Raw genomic sequence first — 23,788 nt, forward strand, 5'->3', positions numbered from 1 at the left:
TGAACAAAATTTAAAAGCCACATACACGTCAGAAGAAACAGATTTCTGTGACATTGAAAAGTTCAGGAACAGCCTCCAGGGATGATGGGGATCACAGGAATGGTTCCATTAGCTTTACTTCTACCAAAATAATTTTTTTCCTTATAGCTTTAGAGAACAAAAATGTAAACCCTTGCTCTTGAGGAAACAGATTTTCAAAACTCCAGGTCTCCTGCAGACACAGAATATGAAAATGGATCTGAAGAGCACACGCCAGAGAGCCTGTGAAGGCTGAATAAACAAGTCCATTGTTTTAAAGAAGCTCACAAGTCCCTACATAGTTGAAGGGCCCAATACGAGCCTGGCCAACTGATTTTGTCCAGATGAAGATATATCCCCATAGCCACACTGGAGGGAAGGAATTTCTGAAAATAATTACAACGTATTGCATACTTACCTATCTGCCAGGCACTCTGTAAAGTGCTTTGCATGCATTATACTCTGGGATCCACACAGCTACCCTAAACAAAGAAAATTCCTACTCCTGAACTACAGGTGAGGAAACCGAGGTTCAGAGAATCAAAGCTACTGCTTATAGCAAGCTGCAAAACAGGATTCAAATCCGGCTGAGGTCCCTGAGCACCAGAAGGGGAGGATGCTTGGAGGAGGGCTGTGCTGTGGACAAGCGGGGAAACCAACAATTAAAGTGGGCAAGGAGCCAGGCAGCTGTGCAGAGGGAAAAGAACTCTATCTCTGACTGGCTTTGTACAGGAGGAATGAGGAGGTGGGAGGTGAAAAGAGCATTAGGTTGGGTCGTTAATTTCCCATATTTGTGCTCTGAATTTTCTGCCTGTCAATCCAACTAGATTTTACATTCTAAAATAGCACTATCCAATAGGACTTTCTACAATGATGGAAATGCTATACTGTCCTGTCCGACACAGTAGCCACTAGCCACATGTAGCGACTGACAACCTGAAATATGGCAAATGCATGTTCCAGAGGGCAGGGCTTGTGTCCGTCACACTGAACACAGTATCCCCTCATGCCTAGCCAGTGCCCGGCACACAGTCACTGCTTAATGAGGACGTGTTTTCCAACCGAATGAAGTTTAGGCAAGTCAATAATTCAGTAATTCCTATCTGTCCCAGGATAACGATGTACTTTCTCTTAGGGAAATGGGGAGTCTTTCACAGAAGTAACCTCCTGGCACAGAAGACCATCTCCTGACTCAGAATCTTCTCAGGTACTTTCATAGTCTAGCCCTTCATGTGCTGTCCCATATGGTAGCCACTAGCCATATGTGATTATTTACATTTAAGTTGAAATGAAATAGAATTCCTCAGGGCCACTAGCCACATTTCAAGTGTTTAACAGCCGTATGTGACTAGCAGCAACCATACTGGACATTTCCCTTACTGCAGTGGGTTTGTTTGCACAGCACTGGTCTAAGGATTAATGCCATAGAAATAGAGGGCAATGGGGTTGGTCTTTGAAGAGAAAAGGTCAAAGGGCCTGTTAAGAGATGAGGGCTGACGAAAGTGCATGTGTTATCTGATGACTAAGGTTCAACTCCAGAATGAAAGGGAGTCTTGAAAGCTGAGGTTTCAATCAGTTATCAAAGCCCATAAATGACTGACCTTGCTGAGAGCTCAGTGATATTTTACAAGTCTTGTTTCCCACCTGTTATATTTAGTCCTAACTGAGTCAAGTGTGTGAATAAAAAACCCATTTACTCCAGACCTACTGAGAGGCAGCACTAATGCTGCATCCTGAAGCAAGGACACAGACTTAATTCGGATTATTCCGGATCACTTACCACATCAAACTGTTTCCGGTCCAGGGGCAGAAAGCTTTTCCCATTGGGAAGATAAAAATTATTGCTCAAGACTGCAGTCTGAAGGCCTTTAGCCCGAATCTGAGTTATGGCCTCAGTCATCACTGGGAACGGCTTTGCCACTCGCTCACTGGTCAGCAGAGAGAAAAAGGAGTCCAGGGGCACGGAGGTCTTTGACTAAGAATGGGGGAGGGGAGAGGAGAACCAGCCATCATTAAGAGTAAGAACAGCTTGTCACCGACACAGAAAAACACATATTCCTGGCTTCCTACCACTACCTGGCGTAGGACCCCGGGCCTTTGGCTTGCTGCCAAAAGGAATTCCCTCCCTCAGCCCTTGTGCAGAACTTTGTATATAAGGTTGTAAAAAGTGGCTTAGAATTAGAGTTACAGTGGTTAGGGAATGGAGCTATTTATATCAATATTCCAGTTAAATGAGTTCTTTATTTCACTCACTCATTGTAAATTTTAAAAAGATTCAGAAGACCCTAAGAGGTGCATTAAACTCTATAAGCGTATTAAGCAGATGTAACTTAATTTTTGATGATCCAGAGACATTTGGTGATTCTGCATTGCCTCAACTTCACCATTACGAACTGAGTGTCAGTTTCTGATCAATTTTTGTGTTTTTAAATTCAACCTCTGTGGGTTTTGAAAACTCTTATTTTATCATGTTTCAAAATCTGCAAGGCCAAGTCTGCTATTCTGATACACACGCACATTTTACAACAGCTTTATTGAAATACAATTCACATACCACCCAATTGACCCATTTAAACTGTAAAATTCAACGCTTTTTAATATATTCACAAAGCTGTGCAACTATCAACACAATCCGTTTTAGAACATTTTCGTCACCCTGAAAAGAAATCCCATACCCATTAGCAGTCGTTACCCATTCCCCCCCGACACCCCAATACTCCCAGTCCTAGAAAATAACAACTCTATTTTCTGTTTCTGTAGATTTCCCTGTTCTAGACATTTCAAATAAGTGGAATCATACAATATGTGGTCTTTTGGGTTGGCTTCTTTCTGTCACTTAGCAGAATGTTTTCTATACATATATTTAAATATTTATTCATTTATTTAAAATTGAGGTAAAAACACATAACATCAAATTTACTATTTTAACCACTTTGGGTGACATTAAGTACATTGACTGTTATGTAACCAAAACCACCATCTATCCACAGAACTTTATTATATCTTAAATTATATGTTAGCAGGGTTATTGTGAAGGTACATGAGTTAATACAAATAAAGAGCTTAGAATGCAGAGCCTTTCCAGAGAAAGGCTCAATGTTATTACTGCATTAAACAAGCTTTCTGATCAAAGCCATTACACAACTCCAGCTTCAGATGAGCAGTAACTGATGGAGAGGCTTAGTACGTAATATTTTTACTTTTTCATTCGTGTAGTTAAAATTGAGTACCTGGGGATGGAAGAAATAGCTTAAAATCTTATAACAGGTTATTAGGTTTTCCCTTCTTTATTTTTAGTTTAACCAACTTAATGGATAAGTGTTGCATCCACTATTCTAGGCAAAAAGAATATGGAAATTCAAGTATGTTTATCACTCACAATTTCAGAGCAAAGTCTCCCAAATTCTTGTAGGAAATCCTCTGTTGTTATCTCTGCTCTCATAAATTTCATCCAGGGCCCATTTTCGCCACCTGAGATCAAGGCCTTCAATATAGTTCCGGAAGGGATATGATTCTGTACCTCCCATTCTACCGGAAGTAAAACATATGGTAAGTGAAACAGTAATATATGGACAAACAGCTGGGGTTTGGGGAGCAGGGGAAGTACCATACAAGTTCCTGTGGCATCACTGTGGTGCCAAGTGGGTTCCATTGGGAACTCAGACAAATTCAGGAAATGGAAAATCTCAGCTTGGACCTCCAAAGGAACAGCAATAATAATCTGTGTAACTGAGGGGACACTGGTGCCAAGCGTCAGGTCCGTACCACCACCTTGAGATGACTCTGGACACTGCAGTACGAATTTTCTTCCCTGGTCTCTCATTGGCTGGTTCATATGTATTAGGTCACTCACACAGTCCTGGCACATGGTAAGGAAGTGCATTAGGGAATAAAGCAGATTCTGACAGCACTCCAAGACAAGGCCTTCATTTTGTAAACCGTAGTAATCCTTCAGAGCAGTGTAGCTGGCACACTGAAACATTCACCTGTGGGGGCGCTGTCTTTGAGAAATAAAGAACAAAATTCTGTCCATAAAGAGCTAAGGCAGTGGATGGATTATTATTGTGTATACTGGGAACACTGGGACAGGGGTTACTTTTTCTTGTACAAGGGTGTTTTCTCTTTGTATAATATACCTGCTATGGTGCAAAAATATATACAGCATTCATAATTATATCTAAGATATATCAATAATATACATTAGCACATATCTTTTGTTTAATGCAGTACCTGTGCATTGAAAATATTTCAGACAATGTAGAAAGGTATAAAAAAGAAAGTTAAATGACAAAGCAATCCCATTCTTCAGAAATCACCAATGTGACCAATTCAGTATGTCTTTTGAGAATAACAGGACTTTTAAAACTGAATCCAAATAATAATAATAATACATCTTTAATTTTAGAACTAAAGTTAGAGCATTTTCTAGGATCTTAGAGCTGGCAAGCATGCAAGGAAAGGGGCACTCTCATATGCTGTTGATGGGGGTGTAAACAAATACAACCTCTATGGAGTGCAACATTTTAAATACACATTTACATTTGATGTAGTAATTCTGCTTCCAGGAATTTCTCCCACAGATATATTTATAAAAGTAAGCAAAGATTATGTACACAGCTGTTGTGCAGAACTGCTCACAATAAAAACTAGAAACTTACATGCATGTTACTAAAGGGCTTGTTAAATCAGCCATGGTACATCCATATGATGGAATACCTCATAGATGTTAAATGTATAAACTAGGCCAAGGGTTGGCAAATTATGGCCTGGGGGCCAAATCTGTCTCCCATCTGTTTTTGTAAATAAAGTTTTATTGGAGCACAACCACACCTACTTGTTTACTATTGTCTATGGCTGTTGCTGGCTCCAATAGTAAAGTCATACAGAGACTGTATGGCTCGTGAAGCCCATCTAGTGCCCTTGACAGAAATAGTTTGCTAATCCCTTAACTAGACCTATGCCTACTGATGTGGAAAATTTGGCAAGATATTCTACTGGGTCAGAAAAAAGGAAAGGTACATAACAGTGTGTACAGTATGACCCAATCTATGTAGACACAGTTTACACACACACACACACACACACACTCATGTATATATAGGCAATTTTTGGAAGGATAAACAAACTTTTCACAATGATAACCAATGAAGCCTAGGACTGGCCAGAGAGGGGTGGAGGTGACAGTAAGAAATTTGTCTATTTTTTTAGGTGCACTTTTATTTAGTTATTTATTTTTTATTGGGGTAAGTTGTTTTACAATGTTGTGTTAGTTTCTACTATACAGCAAAGTGAAGGAAGAGTTCCCAGTTTTTACTATACAGCAAAGTGAAGGAGAGTTCCCTGTGCTATACAGCATATCTTTGTATTTTTAAAAATATCCTTTCAGCACCAACTATTTAATAATGAGGTTGGCATAACTGAGTTTCTGTATAGAAAAAATTTAATTAAATCCCTGTTTCTCACCATTACAAAAATGAATTCCCAAGAGACTAAATACCCAAATCAGAAAAAAAAAACCCTCTAAAAGTTAGAAAACAATATGCAACGTCTTTATGAACGCGAAGAAAGAAATGACTTCCTTAGCCTAGTCTCATAACATGCAAGCCATAAAGAAAAACACAGATGATTTTGATGACATCAAAAGTGAAAATTTTGGCATGGCAAAAACATTATAAATATAAAATAAAAACACAAGTCAATAATAACAACAACCACAAGACTTACTAAGTGCTCCAAAGATTCCAGGCACTGCTGAATAACATACCATTTAAAAGTATGAGCAGGATTTGAAAAGGCAGAGGAGGCAGGGAAGGGTAGCTCTGATCAGAGAGAACAGAACTTGCAAAGGCACAGGAGTGTAAATACATCTGACAAGTTTAAAGAGCATCAGGTAGTCCAAGGTAGCTGAAATGTGGGCATACATAGGAAATGGTGTGACAAGAGGACATGAGAGCTGGTTGTGAGAGGCCCTGGAACCAGGTGAAGCTTCCGGTTTTAATCTAAGTGAAAAAATGCAGGCACTCAAGGATTTGAAGCAAGAGAGGGAAGGGATAAGATGTGTGTTTCAGAAGGGCAGCTCCAGGCACTGTGTGCAGAACCCAGAAGGCCAGAGGCAGAGTTAGGAGTTAGGAGGCTGACGTGCCAGTGCAGGCGGCGGAATTGAGGAATCTAATTTGTGTAGAGGCAGTGGCAGTGGGAAGGAGTGAATAGGTTCTCAAGATGTTCTGGAGAAAGCTGAGAAAATTCCTGCCAAGCAATCTTTATGTTCTCTGTAAAAGGAGACTTGGCTGTCTGCCAAGTATGAAGGTTTGGTCTGGGGAAGTATGATGGCTCCGGGCGGAGTTTGGAACAGCCCTGTAGTGAATGCAAGAGGAATATGAGTGGAGGAATAGAGAGGCTGAGGGCTCAACTGCAGCTGGAGCTAAAAAAAAAAAAAAAAAAAAATAGCTCACCTAACCAGTTAGCAGAGCTGGGTAATTTTGCAACCAGGGGCACAGAAGACCTGAAGTTGGGTTGATTTAGCATAGAAAACTGCCCAGTCAGCAACCACAGTAAGTCAAAAGAACAGGGACAGCTGTTTGGTCCTTTTTCCTTCCTGCTGATTGGGAATGGGATGTGACGGCAGAAAGTGAGGCAGCCAAGCCTGACCCACACGGTGAAAGTGGAAATGAAGTGCACTCTCAGCACAGCAACACAATGAAAAGAGCCCAGGGCGCTGCCATCACAGAGCAACACACTGGCCCAGACACATACCTGGACTTTCATGTGCAGAAGAAATTAACTTCAGTCTTGGTGCAGTCACTGTTTTGTTAGGTTTTCTAACACTTCACGCCAAACAAATCACACTTAAGTCAGTTGAACTGAGTGGGTAAAAAGGTAATACCAGGAGGGGCTGAAAAAGGAAGGATCAGAGCCTAGAGGTTTGATCTTGTAGTAGCAAAAGCAGGTTTAGAAGGGAGGTTGGTGGAAAAGGAAAGGCTATGATCAAAGCGGGGACGGGGTGGGGGTGGGGGGGCGGGCAGAGAGGATGTCAGGATTCAGAAGTAGTTCTCAGGGAAAGGTAGTTAAATTCCACCAATAACATTAACAACAATAGCAGCTCATCGTTTATTGAGAACTTCAGATGAGCCAAGCACTCACCCTGCTAATCAAGTGCCCTCCATGAATAACCTCACTTAACCCTCCTCCAACCCCAAAGAGGTAGGTACTATCATCAGCCGTAATTTAATGATGAGGAAACTAAGACTCAGAGCAGTTAAATAATTTGCCCAAGATACTCAGCCACTAACTGTTGCTTGGAATTTGATGAAGAGCAAGTATAGCTCCCACTGGGACACACTGCCATCTCCCCTCACCACCCTCCTTTCCCCCACCCCTACCCACCACAGTCTCCAAAGGTGAAGTAGAATGAAGAGCTCACCTGCAGCCACTCTCCCTGGAGAAGGAATGAGAACTCCGCCCATGTCAAAAATCACTGCTCTGTAGGTGCCGCCTCCAGAATGTGTCCATCGCCAGGCTCCCTGGTGCCTGCCCTGGCCATGTTTCCCGAAGACCGCCCTCCAAGCCCACTGAAGCTGCGCAGACTGCAAAAGCCGCCTTAGGCACATGTTGGGGCCGAGGCTGCGGAGAAGGCACAGGACATAGTTTGCCGTCACTGCCTCCAAGCAGACCTCCACCCTGGTGCTCCGGGTGGCACCTGCACACCTCCTCTGACCTCCAACCAGCACTTCAGACACCACCAGAGAGGAACGCAGGATCTCCGCCCTCCCTGACCACTCCTTGCGTAAGTTCCTTGGCTCAGGAAAGGGCTCCACCGTTCTCCCAGCCGCCCAAGCTGGAAAACTGGATTCACCCCGACTTCACTCAGTCCTCCAGCCAGACACCTCTGCTCCGGGTGCTGTGCACGGCCCATCCTTCCTCCCGAAGCTCTCCATCTACCTCTCTCCACTCTCACTGCGTGATCTCAACCACGGACCTTTGCAACGGCCCCTTAACTGGTCCCCCTGCCTCTTCTCAAACCTCATTCTTTCTTCACACTTCAACCAGTTATCATTCAAGATTGCAAATTTGATCATATCCTAACCCCATTTAAAACCTCCAGTGGCCCCCCACTGTCCTCAAGGTAAACTCTCAGTTCCTTAACCTGCCTGAAAAGGCCCTCTGAGTTCTGCCTCTCCCCTTTCAGCCGCAGCTCTCCCTCGTATTTCACCTTAACCTGGGTGATCGGGACACTCAGGTCCACGGCAGCTTCCTCAAACACGTGATGCTCTCCTCCTGCTTCCAGGCCTTCGGGTATGGTGTTTCCTTGGCCTGAATGCTCCCTTCCATCTGTTACGTGGCTAATTGCAAATTGTCCTTTAGGCTGTAGTTTACCTGTCACTTCCTTCATGAAACCTCTTCTGGCTACCAGAAGAGACCAATGAGCAGGATGCCCTGTACCCACCTCCTCCTAGCGCTCGCGATGCCACCACACCATCACCCCTCCTACAGAGCAGGGCGATGTCCTCCTGATTGTTCTCCATTGCCTCTTTTCTAAACTTACTTTCAAAAAGTTCGGGAAAAAAAACAAAATACACATAACAGGTACACGTGTATATAGATATATAAACATGTATAGACATAAATCAAATGTGGCAAAATGTTAATAATCAATCTTGGTGAAGGGTACACGGTGAAGGGTATATGAGAGATCACTGTGCTATTCTTCAACTTTTCTGTAAGTCTGAAATTAAAACCTGGGGAAAAAACCAAATAATTCAACCAAATTCTATTTGCAGTCAGTTCCACTTGAAAATCTTAAAGCTTCTCATGCGATGTCTATGGTTAAAAAGCTTACTAAGAAGCAAGTTAGAGCACAACAGGTTGGTAAGACAGCCTGCCTGTTCATGGGAGTCACTTCAGTGCCACCATAAGGACTAAATAAACTCTGTAAGATTCTAAAGAAAGGATTCATTTTTAAAAAATATTTATTTATTTATTTGGCTGGGCTGCATGTGGGATCTTCGTTGCGACATGCAGAAATTTTAGCGCCGGCATGCGGGATCTAGTTCCCTGACCAGGGATCCAACGCGGCCCCCTGTATTGGGAGCGCCGAGTCTTAACCACTGGACCACCAGGGAAGTCCCTAAAGAAAGGATTCTTTTTCTTTTTTTTTTAGAAGTATTCGTGACGCCATTCTTTATTAAGGTATCAAATAACTGTATCTGGCCAGACAGCCACCTAAAGAAAGGATTTTTAAGAAGCAAATGTTCAAGATAATATAATGTGCTTCTTATGTAATTGGAAATTTGCTGGATTGGGGCATGAATGCTGAAATGAAAAATGTAAAGACTGATTTGCATTTTGGGTTTTACCTACGCCATGGCCAAAGTTAGTGGAGGAAGGAGAAATCTATTTATAGGCTCCTGAAAGTGTCAACACATTCTCTGTGAGGGCTTAACAGAGATGAAATCTGTCTCTGGACCTAAAGGGCTGACTTTCATCCTCATTGAGGACACTGTCCTCCTCATAATTCTGCTAATGGATAAGTGGGCAACGCTCCCACGACCACTTTGCTTCTTCCTTCCAACTAGAGATGATAGTTCTGTTCTAGCCACTTCCCAATGCTCTCTTTGGCGCAGGTTAGCGCTGTGATTTCTCATACCTCCTGGTACCTCCGTGGTACATGCCCACTGACTGGAATGTCTTCACCTGTTTATCTGCTGGTAAATTTACACTCTTTTTTACATCACAGCCTCAGCTTTACCTCCTCTAGAGAGGCTAGTCTTTCTTTTTCCTGGAAGATTCTGAAACTACTTTTTTTTTTTTCACTCTCATTGTTTCTTCTCCATACCTTCACTAGGGCACTTACCCCATCACACAGTTCCTGTTTTCAACTCTATATGCTCCTCTACTTATCAGCTCCTTAAGGAAAGGCCTATCTTACTTCATCTTTGTATATCCATCCCCTAGGACCTAGCATGGTGTCTAGACACATAACACATGCTCAGTAGAAACATGAGTTGGAAGGATGAATAAACTGGATGATTCAGAAAATAGGGGATAACCTTGCTTGGTGGCACAGTGGTTAAGAATCCGCCTGCCAATGCAGGGGACACGGGTTCAGCCCTGGTCCGGGAAGATCCCACACGGCGCAGAGCAACTAGCCTGTGTGCCACAACTACTTAGCCTGCACTCTAGAGCCCGAGAGCCACAACTACTGAGCCCACGTACCACAACTACTGAAGCCCACGTGCCTAGAGCCCGTGCTCCACAAGAAGAGAAGCCACTGCAATGAGAAGCCCGTGCCCCACAAAGAAGAGTAGCCCCCGCTCGCCGCAACTAGAGAAAGCCCGCGCGCAGCAACGAAGACCCAATGCAGCCAAAAATAAATAAATAAAATTTAAAGATTAAAAAAAAAAGAAAATAGGGGAACATAGGGGGCAGGCATAGTGATTGGCAGCCACAAAGAAGTGTAACAAGCCCAATTTTCCCATCTCTAGAGAATAATTCTAGTTCTCTGCAACTGGCATTTTCCTCCTCTACCGTAAAGAATATGTCTTCTCTCTGTCTCTCAGAATGAGATCAGTATGACGATGCAGATTTGCTATCTAAATTATGCTTTCATAAATATGCACACGTAGTGTATGTTTCCACATATTAAAGAGATAGTTTAGTAGAGATTGAGTGTTGGCTCTGCAATCAGATTGCCTGGGTTCAAAGTCTAGCTCTGCCACTTGCTAAGCGTGAGATCCTGAGCAAGTGGCTCTCTCTGAGCCTCAGGTTCCTCTTCCGTTAAAATGGGAACAATTATACTACCTGTCTCATGAAGTTGCTGTTACGATTACATAAGATAAAGTATGTAAAGCACTCAAGCTAGTACCTGGCACACCATTAAATGTTATCTACTACTGTAATATACTATTAAAAAGTTCACATAAGGGACTTCCCTGGAGGTCCAGTGGTTAAGACTCCACACTTCCACTGCAGGGGGCACGGGTTTGATCCCTGGTTGGGGAACTATGATCCCACATGCCAAGTGGCGTGGCCAAAAAAATTTTTAAATAATAATAATTTTTAAAAACTTCATGAGGTCTCATATATTATATGCATATAGCAGGTGCAAATGGCATATGCAGTTTCACAAAAATCAGACGGTCAGTGGGGGCAATTTTGGCTCCAACGGGACGTTTGGTAATGTCTGGAGACATTTTTGGTAGTCACCACTTGGGACATGCTACTGGTATCTAGTGGGTCAGGGCTGGGATACTGCTAAATATCCTATAATGCATAGGACATACACACACCCCAAAGAGTTATCAAGTCCAATAATGTTAATAGTGCAGAGGTTGAGAAACACTGATATAAACAGTGTATACTGAAACTAATTCATAGGGTGCAGTCACAAGCTATAAATATCATTTGGTCACATTATATGCATATACAGTCCACACACCTACACGTCCACGACGTGCTGTAACACACCTTACATGTAATGGTAGCATATACCTAGAACAGCGTTCTGTCACATATGTGCCATATATGTATTGACTGTGGCTCTCCATGTCTACATGCTAAAGGCAGTCTGAGGTACTGGAAAGAATGCTGTCTCTCAGAAAAACTGATGTAAATAGAGCCACATGCTCTACTCATTTCATCATCACAGCTGTATAGGGATATTATCCCAATTTTACGCAAAATCTAACTCAAGGTCACAAAACAGGTGAACAGGGTCTACTCAATAATAACAGGAACTGCGTGTTCATCTCATTCACCCCCAGATGTTATCTCCAGCTCTGGGCGCTTAACCAGTCCACCGCCCTACCTTAACAGAATCAGAAACCCTGCAATCGTATCCCGACTCCCGATGGGTCCTCAGAGAAGCGTATTCACCTCTCTGAGCCTCAGCGCACCTGTCTGTAAAGTGTGGCTGACACAAAGCAACCCTACCTACAGCTAGAGCGAGAGATCAAACAGGACAAAAAGAGGCTAGAGCTCTCTGCAGGGCGCGGGTCCCGCGGACAATTCGGAGACCTCGCGGAGCCAAAGACCCCTCGCCGTCAGATGAGCTGGGATGAGGTCGAGGTCTCTCAGATAGGCTAACTCGGGTCTGGTCGCACACCCACCGATTCCCCTACTGGGGGCCCAGCTTCCGGTATCCCAGTGACGTGCCACCTCCACGAACTCTTTGAGATTCCGTCTCTCAGGGCGCAGGAGCACCTCCCCGCAGACACGCCAGTCACGTGCCTGCCTCCGCACCCAATCAGAGGGCGCGCTGATTCGAGCATGCGTAACCTCACGGGTCAGGGACGGCGGCCGGGAGGCGGAAGCGAAGGGTGTTGTGGCTCCGAGGGACTTGCTGCTGTTGAGGCGGTTGCGGCGGAGCTGAGGCGCGGCGGCGGCGCTGCCCGCCCCAGGCCGCTCGGCCTCAAGGCTCGTCTCCCAGCCTTGCCTGAGCCCGCCGGGGCTCGCGCCGACCAGCGTCTGCCCTATGAGTGTGTCACTGGTTGTCATCCGCCTGGAGCTCGCAGAACACTCGCCGGTCCCCGCCGGCTTCGGCTTCAGCGCCGCTGGTGAGTCCGCGGCCTTGCCGCCTCCCCCGTAGCCCGCGCCTGGGCCCCGGGGGCTCGTCCTCCAAGAGTCCGGGTCCGAGGAAGGGCCGCGACGAGGGCTTTCGCCTCAAGAGGAAGCCGAGAGGTGGTTGGAATCCCTCTCATTTCCTCCATCCTTAAGAGGTCTTCCCAGATGTCACCTCTGGGAAGCCTTTCCCGGTCCCTCCTTCCTGGTGCCTCCTCATCGGGACTCTGTTTATATTTGGCGCGTCGCCCTCTCCGCCCTGGGTTGGGGCCGAGTTGTGCGAGTTGGTTTCCTCTACGTTTTGCGAAGGCAAAGACGGAATCCCCAGCTCGCTGACGGCCCCTGGTTTAATTGAAGCGTTCCTCTTTGAAAGACTATTTATTTAAGCGCCCTGTAGCAAGAGTTATACTTGTAATTAAAACGTGTACACTTCTGGTGTCCGAGCACTGTGCTAAACACTTCGTGTGCACTGTTTCTAATTATCTTCATATAACTCTATTAGTTAGATGGGTGTATGACCCTTTTACAGAATTGGGAAGCTGAAGCCCAGGGATTAAGTGACTTGCCCACGATCATCTGTCAGTGGCAAAATGGGTATTCTATCTCGGAGAGCTGGACTTGAGAGTCTGAGCTCTTCATTCCCAGCCACACAGCCGCCTCAGTGGGGAATGCAGGTGTGGCTCTGCTCTTTGGACCTCCAACAATTACCTAACAACAACATTCGTTCAAGAAATAGTTTTTGAATGTTCACTCTCTGTTGGAGCTTTAGTTGTGTGCGGAAAGGGATGTGGTCCTTGCTTTAATGGCACCAGCAGTTCAGTTCATGGAGACAGATGAAGTAAAAAATTACAAAATAAATGTAGGGACTTCCCTGGTGGCGCAGTGGTTAAGAATCCGCCTACCAGTGCAGGGGACACGGGTTCGTAGCCCTGGTCGTTAAAGATCCCACATGCCGCGGAGCAGCTAAGCCCGTGCGCCACAACTACTGAGCCTGCGCTCTAGAGCCTGTGCGCCTCAGCAAGAGAAGCCACCGCGATGAGACGCCCGCAGCCCCCCCCCCGCCACAACTACAGAAAGCCTGCACGCAGCAACAAGGACCCAGCGCAGCCAAAAATTAATTAATTAATTAATTTAAAAAATAATAAATGTAGAATTACAGCTGTGACAAATGTGGTGAATGAAAAGAAAAAAGAGTTTGGAAAGCTATTACAAGAGTATGTGTTTGGTTTGGGGAAGGGGCCTGGGGCTGGTAGGGATGGTGTCATTGGAAACTTCCCTGAGTATGTGAGTTTTGAAGCTGCAAATTAAAGATTGAATGTGATTTAATAGGCTACTGAGTTCTGAAAGTCAACTAAATTGACATAGACCACATATACACTTCTACATGGGTCAGTCAGTTGATTCATTAATTTATTCAATAGATCTTTAAAGAGCTTCCAATGTGTGGTAGGCACTGTAAGTGCAAGGGATACAGTGACGGGCAAAACAGGCCTGATCTCTGCTCTGATAGAGCCTATATTAAGGATATTCCAGTCGAGTTTCCAAATTCCTTTTCCATTTTTGTGTGTTTTAGTGATTTAAGACAATGATCATGGATTTCCAGGGCATGATAGCATAAGGGTGTTTAAGAAGACTACCCCCAAAAGTTTTTAACAGTTTTGTTTATTAGTGGACTTGATGCCTTCATTTGGGGCTCAACACACAGTTTCACTCTACAAGTGTTACTAAAATGTTGGTTCATCTGAGCATAATCACTCTCAAAGCTTTTATCTCGTTCATTTGCTTTAAAGCGCATGGTTTTCACTAGAGCAGTCCTGCATTGCTGAGTTTATTGCACCGGGCATTAATTGACTGTCAGGCACTGCAGGAGCCCCAGAGGTGAGTGAGATGGCCACTGCAAAGGCATCTTACAGTCTTGGGGGAGGGCAGCAGAGAGAAAAGGAAAACCTATGGATGGATACATTGAGAGTAGAAAGGAGCTTGTTTTATTATCAGGTATTAATCATTCATGTGTTCTTTAGTCGGGGAAATGTCTGATGAGGAGATCAAAAAGAAGACACTAGCTTCAGCTGTAGCCTGTTTAGAAGGGAAATCACCAGGGGAGAAAGCAGCGATCATACATCAGCATCTTGGCCATCGAGAAATGACAGATATGATCATTGAGACCATGAAGGCCAACCCAGGTATGCTTCCTAAAACCCGAGACGACTATCTTTTGTAACCTAAACCCACAGTTGCCTGTTTTATACGCAGTGTTCAATGAAACCTACTTTTATCTTTTACGCCTTTGTGCCTTACATGAGGTCATTAGGCCGCATTTCAGCTTCTCTAAATATTTCTCCTAAATCAATCCTAACAAGCTAGGTTGACAGCTCTGCTCAGTGAGGAGAGCTACTTACCACATAGGTCAGGGGCAGATCATGTTGAAATCAGGTAAACGTGTTGTGACTCTCCCTGCTCTGCCAGCTCATTCCATCCAGGGGAATGGAAGTGTATTGCATCTCCAGAGTGGAGAACTGGTAGGTTTGGTTTTCGAACTTCACAGCCCTGAATATTTATCCCACTTAGGAGTGCACGATGGAAGACACCTGCCTTATTATGGTACTTCTAAATGTAAAGGCCACTGTTGAGTCTCTGAGGGTGTTAATGACATTTGGGGCAGGGGGCGGGTGAAGAGCACTTCCTAGCTGAGTTGCCGCCACAGTTCTGCTGTTCTGTGAATGTAGTTCTTAGTGCAGTACATTACAATTTCTCTTCCAAAGTTTATTCTTCTACTCAAAGTTTTCATCTGATTAGAGTCCTTCAGCATATTTCCTATCAGTTTATAATCCAATTTTTGGTTTGTGAAAGATGAGCTGAAAGCTACAATGGAAGACAGGAAGTCTTCAGAAGCATCCCCCACTGCACAGAGAAGTAAAGATCAAAGTAAAGAAGGCGTAAACACTGCTCCTGATTCTCCATCCAAACAGCTTCCAGACCAGATTTCGTTCTTCAGTGGAAACCCCTCCGTTGAAATAGTTCACGGTATTATGCATCTATACAAGACAAAGTAAGAAAATCCTTTTCTCTTTTGAGTTTGTCTGTTTTTTTGCCACAGGGCAGAGAAAAATCTCTTGCCCTGAAGGGAAGTGGGTATTTTAAGCTTCAAAGGGATAGTACTTTCATATACTGTGTGTTAAAGAATTCTTAGATGTTTTATATATGGTTAAATCTCGTACATTGGGTCAAAGCTTCTTAGGAGAGAATTGTGTAGATTCACTTGAGAAAATACCTAGGAAAATATTCCCTAAGAAGGTAGGCATGCAGGTGATTGGGAAATTGAAAGGAAGGAAGATAAAAAAGAAAAGAAAAGAAAAATTCTAGATGATCCGTAACATCATTGTAGACTCATGTTCCCACCAAGTCTTTACTAAAGAAGCTGCTAAGAAGTCACATAATGGGTTGCAATTTCATCACATCATTTTACCCCTTTCTGTGGTCCAAACAAGGCTTGCTGGAGGCCAAAGGAAAGGAAGGGTTTTGCTAGTCTACAAGCTGGGCCACCAGCTCCTTGGATAATTGGTAGCTGATCTCTTTAAAGGCTGTCCTTGTCCTAACTTGTCTGCTAGGTTCCCACTGGGAAGCAGAATACTCGGGGAGCCATTTTGGATCACAGCTATTGAAGTGAGTTTGCAGCATTTCAAAAGCAAATTGCATCGTGGGAGGTTTTTCTTTCCCCTCTATTCCAGCTATTCCAACCCAGCAACACTTTCTGTAATCTTCAGAGTCACATTCTTATGGTTCAGAATTTTCCTTCTTATATTTTGAGCTCTTCTCTCTTTGAGGCCCTTTGAGAGAAGACCGCAGTTTGAGTTGTGCTTCTACATTATCTAAGGATAGTTCTTACTAGAAAACTAATGAGAGCAAAACACAAACTGCAGATTTGCCTGATGGAGATTTATAACCATAACAAGCCTTTAACTGAAGATTAAAAATATCAGTGCTGGGTATAATGTAGAACATTTCAAAGCTTACCTTAAACTCCACTGCAGGTATGTTTAAGGGATTCTGCATTTACCCATGTAGTGTGTATTTTCAGGTAAAATAACAAGCTGTTTAACTTGATTTATAAAGCATTACACTTTTTTTCTTGGACATAAAAGTTGTGTACTTAGTGTTGTTTGCACTAACTATACCTCATCTATTCAAGACAGTCTAATTATTGTCTTATTAGTAAGATGACCTCCTTAAAAGAAGATGTGAGGCGCAGTGCCATGCTGTGTATTCTCACAGTCCCTGCTACAATGACCAGTCATGACCTTATGAAGTTTGTCGCCCCATTTAATGAAGTAATTGAACAAATGAAAATCATCAGAGACTCTACTCCAAATCAGTATATGGTGCTGATAAAGTTTAGTGCACAGGTAAAAGTTAAGATATTAAAAGTCTCTTTGCCACAGAAACTGTTTTTGAAACTGTTTGATACTAGCCGTGTGTGATTTACTGCATTTTGCACTTCAGAGTCTTGATATGTTCTAGAGTATTGTTGTAATTCTAGAAATATTTCTAAATTCATCAGCAGACACGCTGTTCTAATTCATACCTGCTATTTTTTATAAACCGGATTGAGTATGAAATCTAGGGTTGTGTGTGTTTGTTTATCCAGTAGTAACCATTCCAGTAGAACAAGAGTTCCCGAACTTTCTGAAGTTAATCCTGTATTATTATTTGCCTTTATAAAATTGTGCCCCTGCTTGTATCATCCTCTTTTTAGTAGATATTCTTTGGAACATTTTAGAAAATAAAATCAATTTTAAAAAAATTTTGGTGACAGGAGGGGTTTTGTGACACTCCTTGCATCGTTAAAGGTGCTTTAGAGGTCTTTTTTTTTTAAAATGTATTTTATCTATTTATTTATTTTTGGCGCGTAAGGTGTAAGGTCTTCGTAGCTGCACACATGCTTTCTCTAGTTGCAGCAAACTGGGGCTACTCTCCTTTGCGGTGCGCGGACTCCTCGTTGCAGTGGCTTCTCTTGTTGCGGAGCATGGGCTCTAGGTGCGCAGGCTTCATTAGTTGTGGCATGTGGGCTCAGTAGTTGTGGCTCACGGGCTCTAGAGTGCAGGCTCAGTAGTTGTGGCTCGTGGGCTTAGTTGCTCCTCGGCATGTGGGATCTTCCTGGACCAGGGCTTGAATCTGTGTCCCCTGCATTGGCAGGTGGATTCTTAACCACTGCACCACCAGGGAAGTTGCAAAAGATGCTTTAGAGTTCTAATTGGAAATCACTGCGATAGAGAGACAAACACTGAAAGAATGGTGATATTTTCAGCTTTTAAAAGTATTTGCATGTTATAACAGAGTTTTTGACTTAGGAAGGTTTTGCCATCCAGTCCGTTTCACTTGTTGCATTAAGCATCATTTTGCATGCGCCTCAGTTCTAAAGATGTTAGAAAGATATTCTCTTGGTTTTTATTCTTAGGAGTATTCATGTTTCTATGTGAATATAAAAATGAGGTAAGCTTTAGGTGTTATCCAGGTTATTAAAGGGCTGGCTACCTTATCCATAGGTTTCATTCAATTTGGTTTTATTTTATTTTACTTTTTTATAATAGTGTTTATTTTTACTTGTTGACAGTTTGCTTTATTTGTTTATTTATGGCTGTGTTGGGTCTTTGTTTCTGTGCGAGGGCTTTCTCTGGTTGTGGCAAGCGGGGGCCACTCTTCATCGCAGTGCGCGGGCCTCTCACTATCGCGGTCTCTCTTGTTGCGGAGCACAGGCTTCAGACACGCAGGCTCAGTAAATGTGGCTCACAGGCCCAGTCGCTCCGCGGCATGTGGGTTCTTCCCAGACCAGGGCTCGAACCCGTGTCCCCTGCATTGGCAGGCAGACTCTCAACCACTGTGCCACCAGGGAAGCCCTTTATTTTATTTTTTTATAGCCTGTTACATTTTGACACTTCATTAGGTTTTTTTTGTTTGTTTTTTTTTTTTGCGGTACGCGGGCCTCTCACTGTTGTGGCCTCTCCCGTTGCGGAGCACAGGCTCCAGATGCGCAGGCTCAGCGGCCATGGCTCATGGGCCCAGCCGCTCCGCGGCATGTGGGATCTTCCCAAACCGGGGCACGAACCCGTGTCCCCTGCATCGGCAGGTGGACTCTCAACCACTGCGCCACCAGGGAAGCCCTCATTAGGTTTTGAAATGCAGCTCTGTCCAAGTTACTTCTTTCTCACCTCATTGATAAACAGTCTTCCTGAATTTGCCCCAGATAGACAGTTCCAACTTGCAGATTGGCAAAGAAATGAGTGTGCCTTTAGGGTCACTTGCCATTGCCTCTGACCAATCACCAAGATTTGTGAGTAATAGGAAGCCCATGACACAAGGCCCACTTGTCATCTCCTCATTTCAAAAACGCAGAGTTGACAGCAGTAGCAGCCATTCATTGGCCATGGGAACAGAATTAAGAGAAATAAGAGTTCGGGGCTTCCCTGGCGGTCCAGTAGTTAAGCCTCCGCACTTCCACTACAGGGGGTGCAGGTTCAATCCCTGGTTGGGGAACTAAGATCCCGCATGCCACATGGACACACACACAAAAAAGAGAGAAATGAGTTGGATTATATTTGTACCTGTTCAGCAGGCCACCGAGAAAGAACGCTTAGTGTGGAATTCCGTGTACAAGAGGGTACACAGTTGTTATCTTTAACCTTTACAAGCACCACACATTTGAGAGAGACATTTAAAACGTGTTTCAATGGTTCTGTAAGCTTAGAGTTCACAAGTTGACATTGAGAACTGAAAAGCACCTCACAGCTGCTTTTGCTGACTGTCAGAAGACCTTCCAAGGTTGCTGAAGAACTTTCCAAATAATGGGCAAGTGGTATTTTAAATCTTTTTGAATCTAATAATAAGGGTATTGATGATAACATGCAACCTTTATTGACCGCTTATTCTGTACCATTCACTCTGCTAAGTGCTTGATGTGCATTAGCTGATGTAATCCTCACTGCAGCCCTACTGTTGTTATCCTAGTTTTACAAGTGAGGAAACTGACTACGGAGAGAGATTAGTGATTTTGCCAGGGTTATACAGCTAGAAATAAGTGACTGAGCTGGGATTTGAGCCCTCACTTTTAATCCCTAGGGTGTAGTCCTCTTCCAGCAGGAGTGGGATGAAAGTGTGGGGAAGGGAAGATATTCACTGTTTGCCATAAAAATTGTGTAACGGCAGTATTTTACTTATAGCTTCTATCGAACAAGCAAGGGTGATAAGTAACACAGGGAAAGTCACAGAAAGAGACTGGGGAAAAATGTTTAAGAACATATTAGACTTTTTATTTAGTCTGAAGTGTATTAAGCCCACAGCACTAACTTGTCTAATAAACCCACAAACTTCCCTGTAGCACATGCTGCCCTTCACAGTCTGCAGTTAGTGCTGTGGAAATTTTCTGCTATTGTTAATGGATTTTCTTTGTACTACTGCATTGTCTCTCCACCTCTGTCTTTGGACCAAGTGCAGGTTGCTTAAGTTGACACATGTTTTCTGAGACTGTGATACAGCTTTCTGAGTGCTCTGTGAGGATAGAACCCTTGACCTTGGTATCGTGAGTTGTATTGTTTATCTGTAATGCTAGATCTTAGGGTCTAAGGCTCATCCTATCAGGGATTTTCTAAGGCTTAAAATTACCATCCTGGTATAAGACATGAAGTTGTTGAATTAATATTGGGCCCTAATGAGAATAGACTCAATATCACCAAGTCCTGAGTAACTTACTAGATGTCAAGCCTGTGCTAAGTGCTTTTCATGCATTAGCTCCTCGAGTCCTCTCAGTTATGCCATAAGGTAGGTGTCATTATTTTCATATTTTAAAATTGAGGAAACAGACATGGGTGAGACACTTGTCCAAGGCTACATAGCTAGTAAGTGTCCAAGTTATGATTCAAACACAGGCAGCCTGACTCCATGGCCTGGGCACGTAACTATATTCTTACTCCTTTCTTTTTCTCATCATAGAATTTTATTAAGAACTAATAGGCCTTCTCTATGTCTTTTATCATTTCTTGAATTTCTGTTGGCCTCATCTTTCTTTATTGCTGGAGGTGTTAGATGTGCCTACAGAGTTGTACTGTGCCCCTTAGGAAATTTAGTCTTTGGGTAAGGAATTTGTAATTCAGGATACAGGGAAATAGAAGGGGATTCAGTTTTGTAGTTCCTTGGGACAAAAAAGAACAGATAACCTCTCAATGGAGTATGTTGACTCATTTTCACTTAATATGCTTGGGCCAGCCCAGGAGATAGCTCTTTTGAAAAGTAAAAATGTGTTCTCAGAAGTAAAAATGTGATCACTGTGACAGTAAAGGAACCTTGATCATAATAGGTTTTTCTTTTTCTGAGTTTGTGGTGAGAAAAGAACAGTAAAATCAAAGGACTAGAAAAAAACCAAAAGCTGGGTTTCTTGAAATTTGGGGCTCTAGGGCTTCCCTGCTGGTGCGGTGGTTAAGAATCTGCCTGCCAGTGCAGGGGACATGGGTTCAAACCCTGGTCCGGGAAGATCCCACATGCCGCGGAGCAACTAAGCCCGGCACCACAACTACTGAAGCCCGCACACCTAGAGCCTATGCTCCACAACAAGAGAAGCCACTGCAATGAGAAGCCCGTGCACCGCAACAAAGAGCAGCCCCCGCTTGCCACAATTAGAGAAAGCCTGTGCTCGGCAACGGAGACCCAACACAGCCAAAAATAAATAAATAAATTTATAAATAAATAACTAAATAAATTTGGGGCTCTATACAGTGCAGGCAGGCATTTTAAACAAGAGTTGTTTCTTCTGTGGGTTTTTTTGGCAGTTAGCTTCAGGCTTTTGTGCATTTCAGTGCTGAGTTGAAGCAGGAACCACATGGATTTTGTTCCCTGCTCTTGTCCTTTGCATAGCACAGTGCCCAGCATGTGCTTGGTACTCAGTAAATATTCCAGCCAGTGAAGCGACATTTCCAATACCAAGATTTTAAAGAAGATAACAATGTGTTCAAAAAGTATACTTCTTTGGTATGGATAATTCCCCCAAGAAAGAAATAATTTATCTCATGTTGAGTAGATTTTGTCACATCCCCAGTATCACCAACCTTGTCCCTTCCTCTGAGGAGGCTTGGGCACTTAGGGAGCATCTACAGAGCTGGAGGTCTTTGGCTGGGTCTGCTGTTCTCAGCAGCCATATCTGCAGCAGTTCCTGGTGGTGCCGGAGGCCCTCAAGAGCCAGCCGTGGCCCTCATTTCCCTCGGTGCGTGAGTCCAGTTGCTCACTTTGCTGCTTACTCATCCAAAAGCCTTTCAAGACATATCTACTGCTCTTGAAAAATGGGAGAAGCCATTTGGGGCTGCTACTTCTTAGCGTTAAAGAGACTTATTGTCCAAGAACTGGCTTTTAACATTTTGAAGTTCAAATACACAGGTTGTTTCCTGAAGGAAAGCCTCCCCACCCCACCCCCAAAAAAGTGCCTGCAAAATCTGTGTTCAGAATTGGTCATCCTTCCTTAGTGGCTTAGCTTACTTGGTCAGATTAAGAAAGCATAGGTAATTAAGAATCCACACTTGAATTACATCATCAGAGTGCAGTGAAAAGCTGCTGAAAAGCTTAAAAGTGGCTGTAAGGTTCAGACCCTATGAGGGTAGACGGCCAGGACTGGTTTTGCCTGGTACAGCTTGAATCTCGTCCTTGAGGTTGATAGTGCGGCATTTCCTTTCGCAGAACACCCTTCCTCTCTTCGGGCAGCTTGTCTACACTGGTGAGGCCAAAGCACACAACTTCCTATCTTTGGGCTAATGCCTGTGTGAGAGTGAAACCCAGATAAGCCTTGGCCTCTCAGCTGCCTCTAAAACTTAATGAGTTTTAAAAGCTGGACTTTTCTCTTTGTTACTTTCTACTAAGGCTAGACTGGAAGATTTGATTTACTTGTGTCCATATTCACAAATGCACATGTGCCTTTGCAGCTTTACCTACAGGGGACTGTTTCCCCTGATTTTATCTGTCTTCCACTCCAAGGGAACAAGTTGTTAGTATTTTAAAGGCTGGTTCATCTTGGACCTCTTGACCTTGGACAGAAGTTTTGCTTTTGGTGTTACACACTAGTTGCTTAAAACCTCCTGATAGGATTCTTATCTATCATGTATTATTATTATTATTGTTGGGTTTATTGAAAAGAAGGAATTGGCTTTTCACTCCATACCAGTTCCACTGGTCCTCTATTTTTCCTCACATAGATGCTGACATTTGTTTTAAAAAGCTCTTCTGTAGGGAATTCCCTGGCAGTCCAGTGGTTAAGACTCAGCGCTTTCACTGCCAGGGGCCCGGGTTCAATCCCTGGGTGGGGAACTAAGATCCCGCAGGCCATGTGGTGTGGCTGAGGAAAAAAAAAAGCTCTTTAACAATCATTGCTTATGACTTGGTTCCAAATAGGCTTGACTTCAGTGGCTGTGAAAGTGCTGACTAGAGGCAAAAAAAAAAAGAAGAAAGAAAAAAAATGATATCACGGGAAACGTTGACCATTGTTGGTTGAATATGTATTAAAATTGTAGTAGCTGTCAGTTTATTGCACTGCAGTAGCTTCTGCTAGTTCCAGTAAGACTATCACGTATCAGGAAAAATTGTAGAGATGTAGGATATTGACCTGCAGGGTTCAGTTAGCCTGTGAACCTGCTGCCATAGATGTTACTTTTGGCAGTTGCTTTCTCTCCTAAGTATAACTTTTAAAAGCTGCAGAACAGAATAATTGAAGCCATGCATCTTGAATAGAAAGCACGTTTTCAGGATCTCTCTCTTAACTTTTTCCTTTTCCCCACTGGTTCACCTAGGCCGATGCAGATAGCTTCTACATGGCATGCAACGGCCGCCAGTTCAACTCAATAGAAGATGATGTTTGCCAGCTGGTCTATGTGGAGAGGGCTGAAGTACTGAAATCTGAAGATGTAAGTGTGAATAATTCTTATATTTGATATAAACATATCAGAATGGTATAAAGTTGAAAGTCAAGATATCTGCAGAAATGTCCAGAATAGACCAGTCCATAGAGACAGAAAATAGATTAGTTGCCAGAGGCTGGGGGAGAGAGAAGTGAGGAGTGACTGCTAACAAGAACAAAGTTTCTTTTGGGGGTGATAGAAATGTTCTTGAATTAGGTGGTGGTGTGATGGGTGCACAGCCTTGTGAATATACTAAAAACCACTTTAAAATGGCAAATTTTACATATGTG

At 43.5% G+C, this 23,788-nt stretch overlaps 2 protein-coding genes across 12 annotated transcripts in view; one reads left to right on the forward strand and one right to left on the reverse strand.

Annotated features, from left to right (window-relative positions):
• Window positions 1-12,222, reverse strand: part of ACAD10 (acyl-CoA dehydrogenase family member 10) — a 49,866-nt gene extending 37,644 nt beyond the window's left edge. For 4 of the 10 annotated variants that reach the window (XR_003794394.1, XM_029228119.1, XM_029228111.1 and 1 more), the window contains exons 1-5: window positions 12,123-12,222; window positions 7,439-7,638; window positions 6,772-6,819; window positions 3,398-3,546; window positions 1,799-1,993 (exon numbers count right to left, since the gene is read on the reverse strand). Coding sequence is in view for 7 of the 10 variants with exons in the window: in XM_029228119.1 (XP_029083952.1) it covers window positions 1,799-1,993; window positions 3,398-3,546; window positions 6,772-6,819; window positions 7,439-7,625 (579 nt within the window). In the remaining 3 variants the exon portion in view is untranslated. Of the gene's footprint in view, window positions 1-25; window positions 212-1,798; window positions 1,994-3,397; window positions 3,547-6,771; window positions 6,911-7,438; window positions 7,639-8,227; window positions 8,675-11,946; window positions 12,036-12,122 lie in introns of those variants that run through there. The other 6 variants (XM_029228093.1, XM_029228082.1, XM_029228103.1 and 3 more) reach the window with 6 other exon arrangements.
• A 111-nt stretch (window positions 12,223-12,333) lies between these two features.
• The window catches only part of BRAP (BRCA1 associated protein), a 37,471-nt gene continuing 26,016 nt past the window's right edge, over window positions 12,334-23,788 (forward strand). Inside the window, exons 1-5 of one of the 2 annotated variants that reach the window (XM_029224950.1) lie at window positions 12,334-12,569; window positions 14,595-14,756; window positions 15,424-15,622; window positions 16,787-16,976; window positions 23,391-23,504. In XM_029224950.1, coding sequence (XP_029080783.1) covers window positions 12,488-12,569; window positions 14,595-14,756; window positions 15,424-15,622; window positions 16,787-16,976; window positions 23,391-23,504 — 747 coding nt within the window. In that variant the 5' untranslated portion in view covers window positions 12,334-12,487. Of the gene's footprint in view, window positions 12,570-12,668; window positions 14,452-14,594; window positions 14,757-15,423; window positions 15,623-16,786; window positions 16,977-23,390; window positions 23,505-23,788 lie in introns of those variants that run through there. The other variant, XM_029224955.1, reaches the window with a different exon arrangement.

Source organism: Monodon monoceros, unplaced genomic scaffold (assembly GCF_005190385.1).
Source record: "Monodon monoceros isolate NGI ecotype Baffin Bay Population unplaced genomic scaffold, NGI_Narwhal_1 Super_Scaffold_1, whole genome shotgun sequence".
In the NCBI taxonomy this organism is placed as follows: domain Eukaryota; kingdom Metazoa; phylum Chordata; class Mammalia; order Artiodactyla; family Monodontidae; genus Monodon; species Monodon monoceros.